The 16,906-nt window shown below is 42.6% G+C and overlaps 1 protein-coding gene across 1 annotated transcript in view; it reads right to left on the reverse strand.

Moving 5' to 3' along the window:
* The window catches only part of si:dkey-49n23.1 (semaphorin-3D), a 138,681-nt gene that overhangs the window by 25,509 nt on the left and 96,266 nt on the right, over positions 1–16,906 (reverse strand). The window contains exons 3-9 of the mRNA XM_050037669.1: positions 4,774–4,928; positions 4,585–4,647; positions 4,317–4,436; positions 2,223–2,313; positions 1,310–1,438; positions 1,046–1,188; positions 464–578 (exon numbers count right to left, since the gene is read on the reverse strand). Of these exons, the coding sequence (XP_049893626.1) occupies positions 464–578; positions 1,046–1,188; positions 1,310–1,438; positions 2,223–2,313; positions 4,317–4,436; positions 4,585–4,647; positions 4,774–4,928 (816 nt within the window). The remainder of the gene's footprint in view (positions 1–463; positions 579–1,045; positions 1,189–1,309; positions 1,439–2,222; positions 2,314–4,316; positions 4,437–4,584; positions 4,648–4,773; positions 4,929–16,906) is intronic.

Consider the following 16,906-nt stretch of genomic DNA (forward strand, 5'->3'; position numbering starts at 1 on the left):
TTCAACATGTAGGTCAGATTCACTGATATCAGAAATGATGTGTTCTTTCTATACAATAACCAAGTTCTGTTTAGTGTTCATACTGCCTCATTATTAGCTTGAATCATTTTGAAGTGCTCAAACTTACACAAAGAGAGTTTTATTGATTGACTGATTTGGCAAAGGTCCATAATAACTGGAAATATTAATAATACATTGCTGTAAATGAAAAAGAATCATTCAAGAATCATTCAGATAGAGTTTATAGCTTGGTGAGAAACAAGGGAGGAGGACAGAGGGAAGGAAAGGAGGAGACTGTTCTTGCTTGTCAAACTTTGTCCTCTTGTCAAAGTTGAGGAAGAGGAAAGAAAGAAGGTGAGACAGCAGGCACATGAAACCAAAGGTCTGCTCCAGAAGACTTTAATGAGGAAACAAGGGTCGTAAAGAGGCCGCCAAAGAGGAAGGAAAAGGAGGGAAGCGTTACCGAGCTCGTCGAACTGCGTGTCCACTCCAGACGGGCCGGGGACAGAACACACCAGCCTGGCTTTGAGGAAGGTGGTCCAGCGGTTGATCAGACTCCTCTTCCCACCCACGTCATTCTGGATTGAAGGAGAGAAAAGAAACGAGAGAGGGACGTTTAGAGGGTGGATGAGTGGAGGAAAATGAGAGGAAAGGGGAGAGGAGAGAGGGAGCACAAAAAGGTGCTGTAATTCACTATCTTTCTCTGTTCTCTCTGTATTAAGACCCCTGCACCTGTCAACCACCGTCCATAGGAACAAATCTGAGATACTCTGAATACTCAGGTTTATGTCTTTTAAGTCATTTTCATTGTTTCCTGTGCTTGTCCTTGTCTTTACTACAGGGAACTAAACACTTTGGGGGGTTTGGAATGCTTGCAATCTGCAGATGTCACTTGGTGCTGAGAGACTGTGACGGGCATATCCATTAAGATTCAAGCAAGATGTGGAGACACCAAGACATTACGCCTGTTGTCATCCTGCGGTTTCTTCTCCTGTCTGTCTTTTTTATACTGCAACACATTTTGTATCCGTCTCTGTGTTTGTACCTTGCAGACTCGAGCCACGCGGCTGTACACCCTCTTGTCCCACTGTCCGGCCTCCACCGCCCGCTCCTTGAAGAAGAAGTAGACCTTGTCGTCGTCGGGACTGTGAGTGTCAGGGATGGAGAAGGAGCCAACAAACTCCGGCTCTGAGCGGGAGACAGGACAGTGTTTGTGTGTGTAAGAGAGAGACAGGCTTGTGAAGCACTTTGTAACACTGTTTTTGAAAAGAGCTCTATAAAAAAAGATTATTGATATTATTCTTCTCACCATTGAGCCAGTTGTGATCATACGCTTCGGTCCGGATGTAATGTTGACTGCTGCCCTGGATGGACGTACGGAAGATCGCAGCGTTGGCTCCCATGAAATCTACTGAGGTACCTGCATAAAGCTCACCATCTAAGGAAAGAAAGAAAGACAGAAAGGAAGACACAGATTAGAGCAACTGAAAATCTTTTCTCACTGCTATTGAGGAGCAGAATAACCTAATCCAGACCATATAGCTGCATATAATAATTAACAGAACCAGAAACTCTTCCTTGTGAGATTTATCTTCCTGCTGAGAGTGATTACATTGTTTGACCACTGCAGAGAGTGTTGCAACATTCACAGCACAACAATCGGCTTTATTCTCTTCCTCATGGTGGTCCTTAGTGTAAATATTTACAAGCTGATGCATGTTAGAAAGCAACAAAACAAAGTGATCAGATTGTTAGGTTGTTATTATTTCTTGTTTTGCAGTAAATACACTTTGTATCTACACATGTCCAGTGACGACACATGCTCTTCAAGCTCCATCTCCTCGCTCTGCCTCTCTGCCTGCACAACTAACAGACTTTTAAAAACTCAGTTTGACAACTTAAAGCTGATGTTACGGGGCCTCTTTATCTAAAGAATCCAAATGGAGTTGATGTGTTTTATGACCGTTGTGTCGTACAGGGCAACAGCTGACGTCAGCGTGTGAAATGAGTGAAGCAGACCACACACGCCTCAGCTGAACGGACGGGCTGCAGCCAGGAACGAGACAGTGGGGGGACTGTACGCTGCAGAACATTACTGTCACCAGAATATGAATACGGCTGTTAGAGAATGACAGAACATGATTTAATGTATCCACTTGTGTGTGTGAGTGAGTGGGTGGGTGGACACATGGTGCATTATGTGTGGACTGGACGAGACCCACCAGTCAGCCGAGCAGTGAAGGGCTCCCTGGGACTGAAAGGACATTTTCCTCTGCCTGACTCGACTGTGTGAGACAGCATGAACAACGGCTCCTGCAGGAGAGACAGAGACCACACACAAACTCAGAATGACCGATAAACAGCAGGGCAAAGAGGAAACTTCACGCTCTTTCTGATGGATTTCTTCTTGGATGATAGTTGACCGTCAGAGCACAATACAAGCTCAGCAAAGAGGGGTTGATTGATTCTAAGGGACTGACACCAAACATGATGTTTAGAACTGGTGTTTAAGAGGTCTGAATACATTTATGTGAGCAAACCTTGTTGTAGCTGCAACGGAAATATCTGAATTTGACATCACATTATCTGTTTGGACAATAATCTGCAGGAATAAGAAAAAATGTGCCAAAAAATATGAGCACAGAAATTTTAGGTACAGCAAGTGTTTTGGCAGCACACAGTAAAGGGTTCAGTGTTGATGTTCTTGTTTTACTTGCCCAGTCTGGGAGGTGGGTCAGAAATCTACTAGCCCAAAATCAGCTTTTACTTGCCCCCACACAGTTTAAGTTTTCACCCACAGTTTCAACCACATTCTCTAACATGATCCAGCTAAACTCCTGTTTCCAGGACAATGAAATGCTCGCTTGCAGTCCAGCTCATAAATGTTGTCTTTACCCGCTGCAGTTAGATGTGCAACTCTCATTAGAGACAAAAAGGAAATGAGATGGCTCAGTCCTGAGCTTCTTTCAACATCAGCTCCAGAGAAAAACTATGCGTTTAATATTTTTTGTGAGTTGCTAGATTTACTAGACTGATGTTGCATTTTATTTGCCCTGAGAAACTGGCCACTTCTTTTTGTTGAGCCCTGCAATTTGAGGCAACACTTAAAGGGATAGTGCACCCAAAAATGAAAATTCGACCATTATCTACTCACCCATATGCTGAGGGAGGCTCAGGTGAAGTTTTAGAGTCCTCACATCACTTGCGGAGATCCAAGGGGAGAGGAGGTAGCAACACAACTCCACCTAATGGAGGCTGACGGCGCCCCAGATTCAAATGTCCAAAAACACATAATTGAAACCACAAAATATCTCCATACTGCTCGTCCGTAGTGATCCAAGTGTCCTGAAGCCCCAACATAAAACATCATTTGAACTCTGTTTTTAGCCTCATTGTAGCCTGTTGCTCTAACTGCCTCTCTGTACACCGCGCTCACATGTGTGCGCTTGCACGAGACCGTGAGACATGGGCACTGCCTTCGTGTGTGTGTGATCCCTACGGACGAGCAGTATGGAGATATTTTGTGGTTTCAATTATGTGTTTTTGGACGTTTGAATCTGGGGCGCCGTCAGCCTCCATTAGGTGGAGTTGTGTTGCTACCTCCTCTCCCCTTGGATCTCCACAAGTGATGTGCGGACTCTAAAACTTCACCTGAGCCTCCCTCGGCATATGGGTGAGTAGATAATGGCTGAATTTTCATTTTTGGGTGCACTATCCCTTTAAAGTTTGGCATTTTACTATGGTTTGGAGCAGGGATGGGCAACCTGTGGCTCTGGAGCTGTGCGTGGCTCTTTAGCGCGTTGCCACTGGCTCCCTGTGGCTTTGACAAAGAACTATATATAAATGAACATTTTAATTTTCATTTATCATCGTTGTAGGTCTACAGTGATTCTTTAATTTTCCAATTGTAAAAATGTGTACCCTATACACTGAATAAACATGTTTTAAAATTTCGTCACCTAACTAAATGTGCGTCCACAACTACTGCCTGGTGCCTTTTACTAAAAATTTTGTTGAACCTTAACAGCAGTAGCTAGTCTTGAGTCATCCTGGCTAAGCTAGCTATGGATTCCAAATCCACAAAAGGAAAAGTCTTGGAGGAAAATAGAGAATTTAATAGTGCATGGACAGATTTGTTTGCTGTCACCACCAACACTGCAAAGTTCAATCACCAAATAATCATAAATAGCTCACAGCAGAGTGGCAGTGTTACCTACATTACAAGGCTCAAATATGAGTCATGGCTCATTTGATAATAAAGGTTGCTGACCCCTGGTTTACACTGTTGAGAGTGTCATTATTGAAGGGACGAATACCTCTGTGTTGTGTCCAATGTGCAGGTATGTGCACTGCGGATGGAAGGCGCCGGTACCACAAGCATAAACATGGGTCTTATTGAAAGGCTGCAGCAGCCGCACGAAGTTGGCACACTCTGTCTGAAAATAAAAATAAGCACAATAAAACACATTAACATCTTGTTATAACGTACTATTTTTAAATGACTTCATTATGGAATAGAAATAACATGTTTTCTAATATGTAGCCTGTTTCATTTCCCTCTAACTCTGATTTAAGGACACTTACCTCCAGACTTTTCCCTGCCAGCCTGCAGTGCTCCACATGTTCTCTGGCAGCAGGCCAGTGGATCTGAGTGAGAAAACAAAACACAGACAGGTTGTGTTAGTTTATTCATGTATTGGAGGACTGACCTGAGATGCAGCCAACACTGATACACTGACAGGCTCCGATCAGCTTTGTGTTCTAACGTCTTACAGTATGTGTGGGCAGATCCAGGCTGTCAGGCCTCAGCAGGTAGATGTGGTCTTTCCCTCCGACCAGCAGCCATCCCTGATCCTCGTCCAGTAACAGGGCCTGGTATCCACCGCTGACTCCGCCCTTCCAGAACACAGCCGAACTGTTCCTCAGATCTGACAGAGAGAAGACACGTTTCAGTCAGACAGGACAATTTGTTTCATATAGTCATGATCTTATTTGACTCTGCCCCCTCTGACAGTGTAACATTTTGACTTAGGCTACTTGATTATGTAACATTTGCACATTTCGTATATGAGCTGACTTTGTCAACAGGAGGTGGAGGGGATGGTGGATGGCGTGACACCTGGGCAAGACACCTGCCAAACTACAGACCACTGTTCAAGACCAACAAATGGGGCGCTCACCTGGTAGAGCAGCTGCCCTATGTACAGTACAAAGGCCCTGCTGCAGGGGCCGTTAGCTTGATTCCAACCCGTGGCCCTTTGCTTGTGTCATCCCCACTCTCTCCCTCTTTCATGCTAAATCTGTCCTATCAAATGAAGGCAAAATAGCCCCAAAAAATATCCTAAAAAAGGACCAACAAACAACAAAACTGGCTGTGAGTGATTTCTGTGTTTCCAGAGGATTTTTAGTCACCACATGTGGGTGTTGTGTAGCAACCTGTTGCTGTTTTCCCAGCAGGTTTAGTACCACGAGAAGCAGCTGCTTTGAACAGAGACAGGTATTTTCCAAGTTTCAATATATCCTCTACATAACAACATGCTAATATGTAATGCATCTGTGGTTTGCAGAAATGTACAATGCCAAATTTTTCCTGGTGATTGGGTTTATGAAACAGCTACTTAGTATGACGATTACTTTTCTTTAACAAAATATATGATCAGTTTATAAAATGCCTTACACATTAACTACCCAGCAGTATATGAAGTCGCTAAAGTAGCTCCACCTGCACCAACTACACCTTTAAAAGGCAGCTTAGATATTAATCAATGATCCAGTGACAGGGCCTTTGAGCATAATGAGTACATCTACTTTTGGTACTTTTTGATACTGCAGGATTTTACTGTCATAAAGTACTTTTAGTGTGGGATTGCTACTTTTAGTTATGATCACAATAACCCTTCCCCCTCTGCAAACATGCATGCACAGCCACACACACAAGCGCACACACAGCAGCAGCAGTTGATCGGTCAGGCTGCAGAGTCTTTGCCTCTCGTCTCTCTGGGGAGTCGCTGCTAAAGAAGGCAGAAAACGACCTGAACAAGCGCAGCAAATTAACCCTGAAGCTCTGCTCGGCCCTGCTGCTCGGCCGTCACACTGTTTGTTCTGTAACGCTGTCAGCTCGGCCTCCCAGAGCTGTAAATGATAACTGGAGCGAGGAAGAAATAATGACGGGGCTCCATTACCAAATGCAATATATCTCAACTGAGAAGATTTATGGTACTTATAATAACAATAATAAAGTCCAAAAATATATTTCATGCCAAAAGTCGTTTGCAGTGTTGAATAAATAAAGTATATAATTTATTTTAAAAATGTTTTCTTTGGGTTTTACTAAAAAAAAATATTTAATTGACCCCATGTTCTCCTCGTTGGAGTCGATTTTCAGAATTGATTAATAGATCTTTCCCAGCTTCTCAAATGTTAATAAACACTGTTGATGAAAATCATTGTCAGTTGCAGCTACAGTCGTTTGTGCCCAACTTCACAAATGCACTCTCTGATACGAATCTTAAGTTTTTGAAACTATGGATCTCCATTATGCAAAAAACACAACCTACTTTGCAGAATTAATGTTAGCTTTTTGTGTTCCTGCAAACCACACATATGTTACATTTACATTAAAAATCTACTCTATAATTTTGAGTATCATACTATTAGTGTTGTAGTTTCCTGGGTTTAAAGGCATTTTTACCAACTAACCCTACGATACTGTTGCAGTATTTATATTGAGATGTTCGGACACTTTTTTTGCGATTTTTGATTTTCTCCATATCAGCAATGCAGCTCTTGTTACATAAACTCTTTGAAACCCTGGATGGACATAAGTTTTCTTGTGTTGCATTCAGGCGCCTTTCACAAGCACGTAAACCTTTGAAAACTGAGCAAATTGGTTTGATTTATTTTGAATACATTCAAAAAGGCAATGAGCAACTTGTCGAGAACTGTCCTGCAAATTGCAAGAAAATAGTAAAATGTGACACGAAAAAATAAACTGTGGGAAAATTATTAGAAAATTATCAAAAAACTAGTATTTAGTACTTTCCCCAGGTCATTTCCCTTTTTTTAAATTTTTTTTTAAAACTTTTTTATTTTTTGGGAAATTTTCCTGTAACTTTTATTAAATATTTTTGCAGTTTTTTTGTGTAATTTCCTGTAAAGCTGCCTGTCTTTTGCTGGAATCTGGCCAATTCATTCAGGTTTTAAAGAGTTAAAGTAGATATAGTGAAACTTAGGTTTCTTCACGTTTCAGTTTTATGTTGTGACAATGCTGTGGTTAATGTGTGGTAGGGTTTAGACACAAAAACGCTTCGCTGTGGTTGGGAAAGTATCATGTTTTTGCTTAAACTACCCAGTTGTTGTCGCCACAACCACTGCTGGAAATGTGCCGATCTATCATTAAAAAATATGGCTGGTTTTAAGAAGTGGCCGGCTGCTGCTTGCCTTCTTGGCAGCCATCTCACCTCAGTGTCACAGCATCCAGCATCCCCTCCTCTTCCTAATGAGAAGCTCATATACATATACATGTAATCTTTAGAAACATTGATATGTAAAGGGGTACAAATGTAACATATCTGAGGTTTGCAGAAAACAATGCCAACATTTACTTCCTTATTCTGCAGTAAATTTGGTGATTTTTGGGTCCAGTGTTGGTAAAGCCATGAGCTCCAGCTGTAAATGTTAACTTGAGTAAAAGCCACTAATTAACCTTGAAATTCTCAAAGTTTTCCTGCAGCTGTAAACGCCTGGTGAGTCAGCTGAGTTGACCTGCCTGTGCTGCAAGTAATCACCTGAATGAGTGAAGGAAACTAACCGTGAAACTCTTCTAGACTGTTGAGCAAAAAAACAAAGGAAAGAAGTGGACCCCACAGCGTGGATGTGAAGTACAACCTTTAACGTGCACAGAGACGCTGCCGTGTGTCCTGGTAGGTCCAGAGACGGCACGTTGTGGCTTTGAATGGCACATTTGTTACACTTCACCACCATTTAAAAAGAAATAAATCACTGCTCTGACAATCACGCTGCTTTCATCAGCAGTGACGGGACACCAGAGTTTCTGCTCGCTAATCAGCCGTGAAAAATACAGAAGAAAAAAGACCAGAGCAAGAAGGAAAACATCAACTGCAGAACTAGTTGGGTTTATTTATGCAGCCTTTAATCACACTGGTCGTAAAGAGTTTCACAACCCCCCCTAGAAAAATAATAAATGAAGTGATGAATGAAAGTGATTCCTCTCTTTTTCTTTGTTTTTGTCCAGTATGCCTCTTTGCTTAAATGCATTGTGTCTCTGCAACTCTTTTTTTCCTTTGTGTTTCTATTCAAGTTGCACCAGTATAAAGATATGTGCTCCTCAACAACCAACGCTTTTTACACCGATTTAAAAAGTTAATTTTAACTTTAATAACTTGAGGGGAAAAAAACCCAAAGTTTCTAAAATGTTGCATTGACGAAAGAGACAACTGTGCAGGAAACCACTGAATTTAAAAGTGCGACGTTTAAATGTGATATTATGGCTAAAAGAATAAAAGGAATGACACATTTTAAAGGCAGGCTGAACCTCAGTTATCAGAGCAATTTTAAGTTAGTAACTTAAATTTACACCGATCAGCCAAAACATTAAAACCACTGACACGTGAAGTGATTAAAATTGATCATCGCCTGACAATGTTCTGCTGGGAAACCTTTGGTCCTGGCATTCATGTGCAAAGCTCTTGACACACTCCACCCATCCACCCATGCAGACTTAGTACTCCTCCTACACGTCAATGACACTCTAATGGCAGTGCCCCTCCCAGCCAACTCGATCTTACTCTGAAGTCGCCCATTACCAGCGCTTTTTTAGACTTCTGGTGTCAGACACTGATAAAAAAGCCAACCTTCCACATCAGCATGACAGGCAGCCGGTTACTGTTATTGTGTAGCAGCAAAACTCCAAGTAGGCCAGGTGGGAGGGGAGGTGGATGGGTCTAACAACCACTGACTTTCAACCGTGAGGCTTGCCTTAACCCAACCATGTGCGTGTTGGCTTAACGTAACCATGTGCGTTTGTTGTTGAAGAAAAGAAACGTTGATTTATGGCGCTGTACCGACATAGTGCATTAATTCAGGCTGAAGTTGACTTGACCAACGCACCCAGGGTACCTTGCTTGTCATATCTTGACGTAGGAAGTCCACGACCAAACGTTGATATGTGACAAGGTCGGAGTGAGAATATGTTGCCCCAGCAGTACAATGCAGGATTGGCCCAAGAAACATGACAAAGACCTCAAGGTGTCGACGTGGCCTCCAAATTCCCCAGATCCCAATCTGGTCAAACATTCAACAACCGTCAGGTCTCAAAGGATCTGCCACCAACGCCCTGGTGCCATACACATCACAGGACACCCCCAAAGGTCCTGTACCTACCTTGACATGTCAGAGCCAAGTCTGATCCAAGGAGCACCCACCGTGGATTGAGGGTATCTCCGGGTATGTCCTACGAATGCTAGAACAGATTGGGATCTGGGGAATCTGGAAGCCAGGTTGATGCCTTGAGCTCTTTGTCACATTCCTCGGGTCATTTCTGAGCCGGTTTTTGTGGTGTGGCATGGAGCATTGTCCTGTTGGGGGGCCACTGCCATCAGGAAGTGCCGTTGCCAAGGGGGAGTGTCTGTGGCTGGTGCGTGTCAAGTGGCATCCACATTGATGCCAGGACCAAAGGTTTCCCAGCAGAACATTGGCTTGTAATGAGATGATCAAAGTTATTCACTTCACCCACCAGTGGTTTTAATTCTGATCGGAGTAAATTTATAAAGTCTTTTCTCAACATATTTCTGACGGAAGTACTCGTCCTAAAGACTGAGATAAGCATCAAAACTAAATTTTAAGTTACACCTTGAACCCAGCCCATCCCCGCTGTATATTCAAACATACTAACAGAATGGTGAGCCGGTGAGTATGGAGCAATTTTAAGGAGCATGTTACCATAAGTCTGATGTCAATTATATTTTAACATCATATTCTGATTTTGAGCCACACCACAATAGCATGTCATTATGCTGTAAGAAATATCTGTGTTTCCTCCATAGACTGTATAAAGGTTTCCTCATATTGAAATGTGATTAGAGCTCTGGAAATCATTATACACACCGCTTACTGTACATAAACTGTTCCAAATGTTTCAACACCACATCCGACAGTATGCAACTACACACACACACACACACATACACATACACACACAGAACAAAGAACAAAGGTGGGGTTAAGCCTGCAGCTCCTCTTCCTCTGAAATCAGATCTAACAGCGTCAGGCACATCTGTTCATGGTGCGATTATGAGATCTTCACAGCTCATTTCTCATTGAGAAAATCTAACCACACACACACGAACATTCACACTCATGGACAGACAAACACACACACACACACACACACACACACACACACACACACAGTTCAGTGACTTCTTAAAAATGTGACATTACTAGATTTAATCAAAGTTGTGGGAGCAACTGGAATAAGTCTGTGTTTAGTTTTGGTGATGTTTGTGGTGCCAGTCTGACACATCTTCCTCCTTTAGTTCTGTGTTGATGAGTTTTGCCTGGACTCTTTTCTTTATCTGTTATCTGCTGGTGGCTATATACTTTTTTTTTCAGATAAGACCTCCCACTGAACCTGTTTCCCATTTCAGAGGACTGAATGAGCTTGTCCTCCTAAAATTACACAAATCCATTTCATCGACACAGGCACTCAGTCATGAGATAGTTATCTACAATAACCAACAAAATGAAAAATGGGTTCTGTGATACCCAAGTTTATGAGTGGAGACATTTAACGTTGACACATGAAGGACAGCTAGCTGTTAGGTTAATGATAAATAAATATTCATATATTTTCAGTTTATATTCGTCGTGATTCGTCGTCCTCCGCTTATCTGGGTCCGGGTCGCGGGGGCAGCAGCCTCAGCAAAGAAGCCCAGACAGTTTATATTACCAAACCTGATAAACACAACATAATAGCTCTCAGGTGGCACACAATTACAACATACTGAGGGCTACAAAAGATATAGAGGTCCTCGCAATTTAGTCAAAAAGATATGATATACATGATCTAGAAATATGGACTTCAGAGATCTGTTCATGCTGTATATGCTTTTCTGAACTGGCTATAGGGCTGGGCGGTGTGGCCTAAAATCAGTATCACAGTATTATTTAGGGGGGATGTGGTGACGGTATGATATCGCGGTATCGTCTTCTCTCTCTTTTTTTTTTTTTACACCTTAAATAAAACAATTTAAAAAGCCATACAAGTCTAGGATGGAAACTATTTATTGTCAGAAGTAAAACGGTTGCTAATCCATCTATTATTGCATATAAAACGTTACATAGTATGTATAAACGTCAGAGGGAAGAAGGAGGGCCGGTGGCTCTCGGGCCCCCTTCTCCCGCGGGCCCGGGTTTGGTGCAGTCGGCCATGCCACCTCCATCACGTAGCGAGGGAGGTGCGTGAGGTAGGCGGCCGCCGGGCCCCGTTCTGCCACCGTAGCCTGCGGTATGACGGTAACCACAAAAGCAGTACCGCGGCTCATGTTTACTGCGGTATGTTATCATCACCGCAAATACCGCCCAGCCCCAACTGGCTACTGTTTAAACTAGAATTACTGCATTAGAGTTTACATTAGATTACATTACATTACATTCAAGTCACCAATTCCATATCTGACCAAACTGTTGATTAATGGACGGATAAGTGTTTTATGCAGAATATTATGACATCACAGTGAAGCCGACCTTTGACCTTTTGGATATAAAATGTCATCACTTCATCATTGTATCCTGTTAGACATTTATGTGAAATTCTGTCATATTTAGCATATGAATTCTTGAGTTATGGCCGAAAATATGCTTTGGGAGGTCACAGTGACCTTTGACCACCACGTTCTTATCAGGTCATTGTTGAGTCCAAGTCGACGTTTGTGCCAAATTGAAAGAAATTCCCAAAAAGGCACGCTTGAGATATCGCTTTCATGTAAATGGGATGGATGAACAGATAACCTGAAAACATAATGCCTTCTGCTGCAGCTATTGTCAGCACAGAGGCATAAAAATATCAGTAAGTGATATGAATATGGAACATATTTATTAAATGTTTATGCAGAAGCACTTTTATGCAAGTAAAACATGTATATTTGTTTGTGTTGAAGAAAAAGCAAAACAACTTATTGTCTTTTTGCAAAAATAAGGTCTAAAAATCCCAGGAATGTTTTTCTTCTAAAACAAAGTGATGTCCAGTGAGAGCCAAACAGATGCCAAATCACTTTTTCATTTTATCCCAGATATCTGTTGGGTATTAGCCCGAGCCCGGAGCACGGCTGGAGACAATAAAAGTAAGCAGGACTTCATTTTATGGAGCTGCTGCACTTGGCTCTGTCTCACTGAGTCCTATAGATCCCATCCATCACATGAACCAACGATGGGAAATAGACCACATGATGAAAGAAAGCTGAGCAGGAGATATCTCAAAGTACTCTCCCTGAGGGGGACGCGCTGGGAAATATGACATGAAATACTGAAGAGGAGAGGAAACCAAACGCTTTACGTCACACAAAACCATTGTGTGTTAGAATCTGTCATTTTTTTTTGCTCTGAGGTTTTCCATTAGTTTTCCTGATAACTTGTATAACCTCCCACATATTTCAAGTCAGGAGTCCTGGAGAAGGTGCATTAAAAGTTTGTAAAAACATCAGACTGTCCACACCAGAATCCATTCTGACTGCGGGGAGGAAAGTGTTTGGAGATAAAAACTAAATGCATTAAAGCATGAGTGCAGTCTCTCGATGTCTGAGTGCCTTCGGTCAGCCTCATCATGATTATTCGAGCAGTCAAAGCTTCTGTGAGTCTGGATGTAATTCACTTAAATGTTGCTTTTCCTTTCAGTCAAGCACGGAGCTGATGTTGATTGCTTCTGATTGGTCTGCAGTGATCTGGATTTCTGCTGATTGACCAATGGCATGAGGTCACAACCTCTACACATCTTGATTCTTGATCCAGCTTTTAGTTCGGCTTTTTTGTGAGTATGTGTGTCTTAGCGTTTGGATGTGTGTGTCTGTGTGTGTGTGTGTGTGTGTGTGTCAGCGAGGTCAGGATCAGTTAGGTTGAGAGGTCAGCAGTGGATGAGGATGTGATCACAGGTCAGTGAGCCTGTTTGCCTTCTTGTCTTCTCCGCTGACCACCCACTTAGCTCTCACTGAAACGTACATTTCTATTGCTAAATAATAAAAACACACATTAAAGGTCCAATGTGTAAGATTTAGGGAGATTTAGTGGCAGTGAGGACTGCAGATTGCAACCAGCAGAGATTGGAGATTACATGCAGCAAAGGACCACTGGCTAGAATTGTGGCTGCGGCCGCTGCGGCAGGGATCCTGCCATTGAACATGTGGCGCCTGCTCTACCCATTGAGCTGCTGGGCGCCCCCAGTGTTCATTGTTTAAGAGGTTTTTACCCGGAGCTGAGTTATCCACAAAGGTCTCTTCCTCTTTAAAACAAACAGACCAGGGGCCGTACTCACAAAGCTTCCTAGCACTAAGACTTGCTCCTTGTAATGAAATTCTAAGAAAATTCAAAATTGTGACGTTCTGAGAATTTCTCCTTAAAGTTAAGACTAAGTCCTTGTAAAGATGAGTTATTCACAGAGCATCTTAGACCTTAGAAGCTAAGCCTAAGGTGACAAACTGTTAGGAGCAGGGAGGAGGACTTTAAGAGATTTAAGAGTTTCTTAATCAGAGGAGAAAATGGTGGAAACACAAAGAGGAAAGAGAATTATTCTCCAAACACTGCATGACAGTTAGGAAATGAAATGCTAAAGATTAGATCGTGCAAAGAGAATATTTGTGATCAATCTCATTAGAGGTACACACACATCTCCCACCAAACGCTGTAACGTTATAACACCAGAAATAAAATGACCACAACACTAACATATTTGGAAAACTGGAAAAACACAACAGTGCAGCAGTGATGACTTGGGTCTGTCTCAACCTTCCATCAGCAGAGTGATCACACTAAGGGCTCATTTATGCTCCCTTTACGGACGAAAATGTATACGTCCGTTTCAAACGATGTTACCGTCACTGCCCACATACTTCCATGCGCCCTTTACGTTGGCATGGATGTTAACCAATATATCCACCAGGAGGCAGCCCAGCGTCAAAAGTTTATGACAACAACAAACTCAAAAACAAACATGGCGACTGTGGAGGAGATATTGATAATGTACCTCTTGCATAAAAGACAAAAACAGAGGCAGCGTTGTAGGAGGCGGTGGTTGGTGAGGCCGTTAAATACATCACGACTGGAGGACGGAGAATTCTTTTCTCTAGTACTGCTGATGAGAGAAATTGAATTGTTATTTCTTCTTCGTGTCTCACTAGAGCTACGTATCAGGTAGTGACAGCAACACTGCCCCCACGGTTCCCGGTGGTACTGCTCTGTTTGGCCCGTATCTGTAAGCTTTATGGAAACATGCAGAAATACAGACGAAATGAACGTGGAGCACGGACAGAAGGCTCCGTCCGTATCCGGATCCGTATTTAACGTTGAGCATAAATGAGCCTTAACAATGACACTGTCACAGTCTGCAGTTCATTTAATTTCCACTGGGTGTCCTCACACCTTACAGGCTCACTAAAGGACAACCAATCACATCTGTTAAAAGAATGCATCATACCTAGCAACGGGTTCAACCACACCTCCTCACTAAGGTCAAAGTTTCTCTTTTCCTTGCTCAGTCACTCTGAGAACTTTCCTAAATCACTCCTAAGCTAGGACTCCTTACTAAAAAATTTTAGGCTAAGTTAGAAGCTCTGAGAGTGTTCTCTGAATGTTTGTGAAAACGGCCCCAGGTGATTAAAACCTGTAAAAACACCAAATAAAGCAGTGTCCACATTACAAATCAATGTTTCTCCAGTGCTGTTTGGCATGTCGCAGACATTAGCCCCTGCTAATCTGTGCTCACCTGCTTTCTCTGATAACTTAAGATACAGACGTCCAGAAAGTTTTTACTGGGAGCCAAATTATCGGCAGGGGTCTCCTCCTCTCTAAAACAAATGGACCTGGTGATTTAAACCAATAATAAGCAGTTTCACGTTATAAAATTGGGTGTTTTTCTGGTGCTGCCCGTCGCAGAGGAGCTGCAAACTAAAGTGGCCAATGCAAAAATGGCTCTATCTAAAACCACTGTCTGATTTGTCCATTCTGGGCTTTTGTAGAAACATTGCTGTGCAACATGGTGATCTCCAGAGACCTGCTCCCTGTGTAGATATAAACAGCTCATTCTAAGGTAACGAAAACAGGCTGAGAGCCTTCCTCAGCACAACTCCTGCGGCCATCAGGGGAAATTCTGGTGTAATTACGGTCAAATACCACGTTTGCAGTGCACGTAAGGTAAGGTAATATTAGGTCATGAAGTGATAACGGGAAAACAGAAGCCTGAGCTTTCTACTGCAAAAAGAATGAACGATCGAGCTATTGAGGTTTTATTTTACTGGATTTAAACAGAATCAGGCAAACATTAACCTCCCTCAGCTGCCCAAGGGACGTCCGTTTTTAAAGGGTTAATCACTATAGCTTTTTAAATGAAAAAACAAACAAACACAAATCTAATTTGGGATTTGATGTCTTTGTCCTATTTCTTTTGCTCCACATTTGATCGTTTTATTGTCATTCCTTCCATCTCTCCCACAGCAGCTTTAATGCTAGTTTCCGTTTCAGTCAGTCTGACTGCAGCAGGACGACGTGCTGCTGTTTCACTCAGTCACGTCCTGTTACAGTCGAATCAACAGGATCATTTCCACTAACCTCTGAGTGAGAGCTCAAACTAAACTATGCGTAAATGTCTGAGTGTGTATATCTGTGTGTGCAGAGAAGTGTGTGTGACTGTGTGTGTAGTGTGCAAGAAGACAGAGAGGTCTTTGGATAATGGCAAACACTTGTTCAAGACTTCAGGCAGAACAGATGAACTGAGAGAGAGTGGGCTGGGTGCGTGCCGAACACCTGTGCTGCACAAATATGAGTGTGTGTGTGTGTGTGTGTGTGTGTGTGTGTGTGTGTGTGTGTGTGTGTGTGTGTGCGTGAGAGAGAGAGAATGAGTCAGAGAAAGAGAAAAAGACTGCTAATATGAGAAACAGAGTGACGGAGACCAATGGAAAGACTTATTTTCACTGTGAGAAGGTTTGTGAGTGTGAAAGAACGCAAGAGTGAATATGAGTCTGTTTAACATCTGTGTGTGTGTGTGTGTGTGTGTGTGTGTGTGTGTGTGTGTGTGTGTGTGTGTGATTGATTGTCCCCCCTTATGAACACTGATTGCCTGCAATCAGGAAGGTGATTAAAACTGGATTTGCCTCATTAAAATGGTGTCTGTGTGTGTTTTGGTGTGTGTGCTCAGACGTGTGTGCTTGGTGTGGCTGGTGTAGCCGAGGTGAGGGGAAGATCATGATTCGCCCAAAAAAACTTAAGTACAGATGTGTCATTCTCACCATAAACGTGTTGCGGGATGGGAAGAAAAACTTTTGGAAAATAATTCTAATTCTTCAGTTTCATCTCTGAGGAAAACTTAATTCAACTAGAAAATAACTAAACTCTATTTATAGACCCTTTTAGGGCCAACGTCACAATGTCGTCAGTTTGTTAGCCGGAGGTGCAGCTGCCTCTCCCCCACAGGGCTGTAGGCTCCATACGAGTGTTAAAATGTGTTTGTCTTGTTGTGTTATTGGGAGCCAGAATAGAAGGAGTCATGGCTCAAAACCAGCCGCCACTGCCCGTCAACAAAAACAAAGACAACTATGGTTAAATGTGATAAGACCAAAGGACTGGACGGAGGCCATCATCAAAAATGCTCACATGTGCAGCGCACACTTCATATCAGGTTAGG

Source organism: Epinephelus moara, chromosome 24 (genome assembly GCF_006386435.1).
Source record: "Epinephelus moara isolate mb chromosome 24, YSFRI_EMoa_1.0, whole genome shotgun sequence".
NCBI classification, from domain to species: Eukaryota; Metazoa; Chordata; class Actinopteri; order Perciformes; family Serranidae; genus Epinephelus; species Epinephelus moara.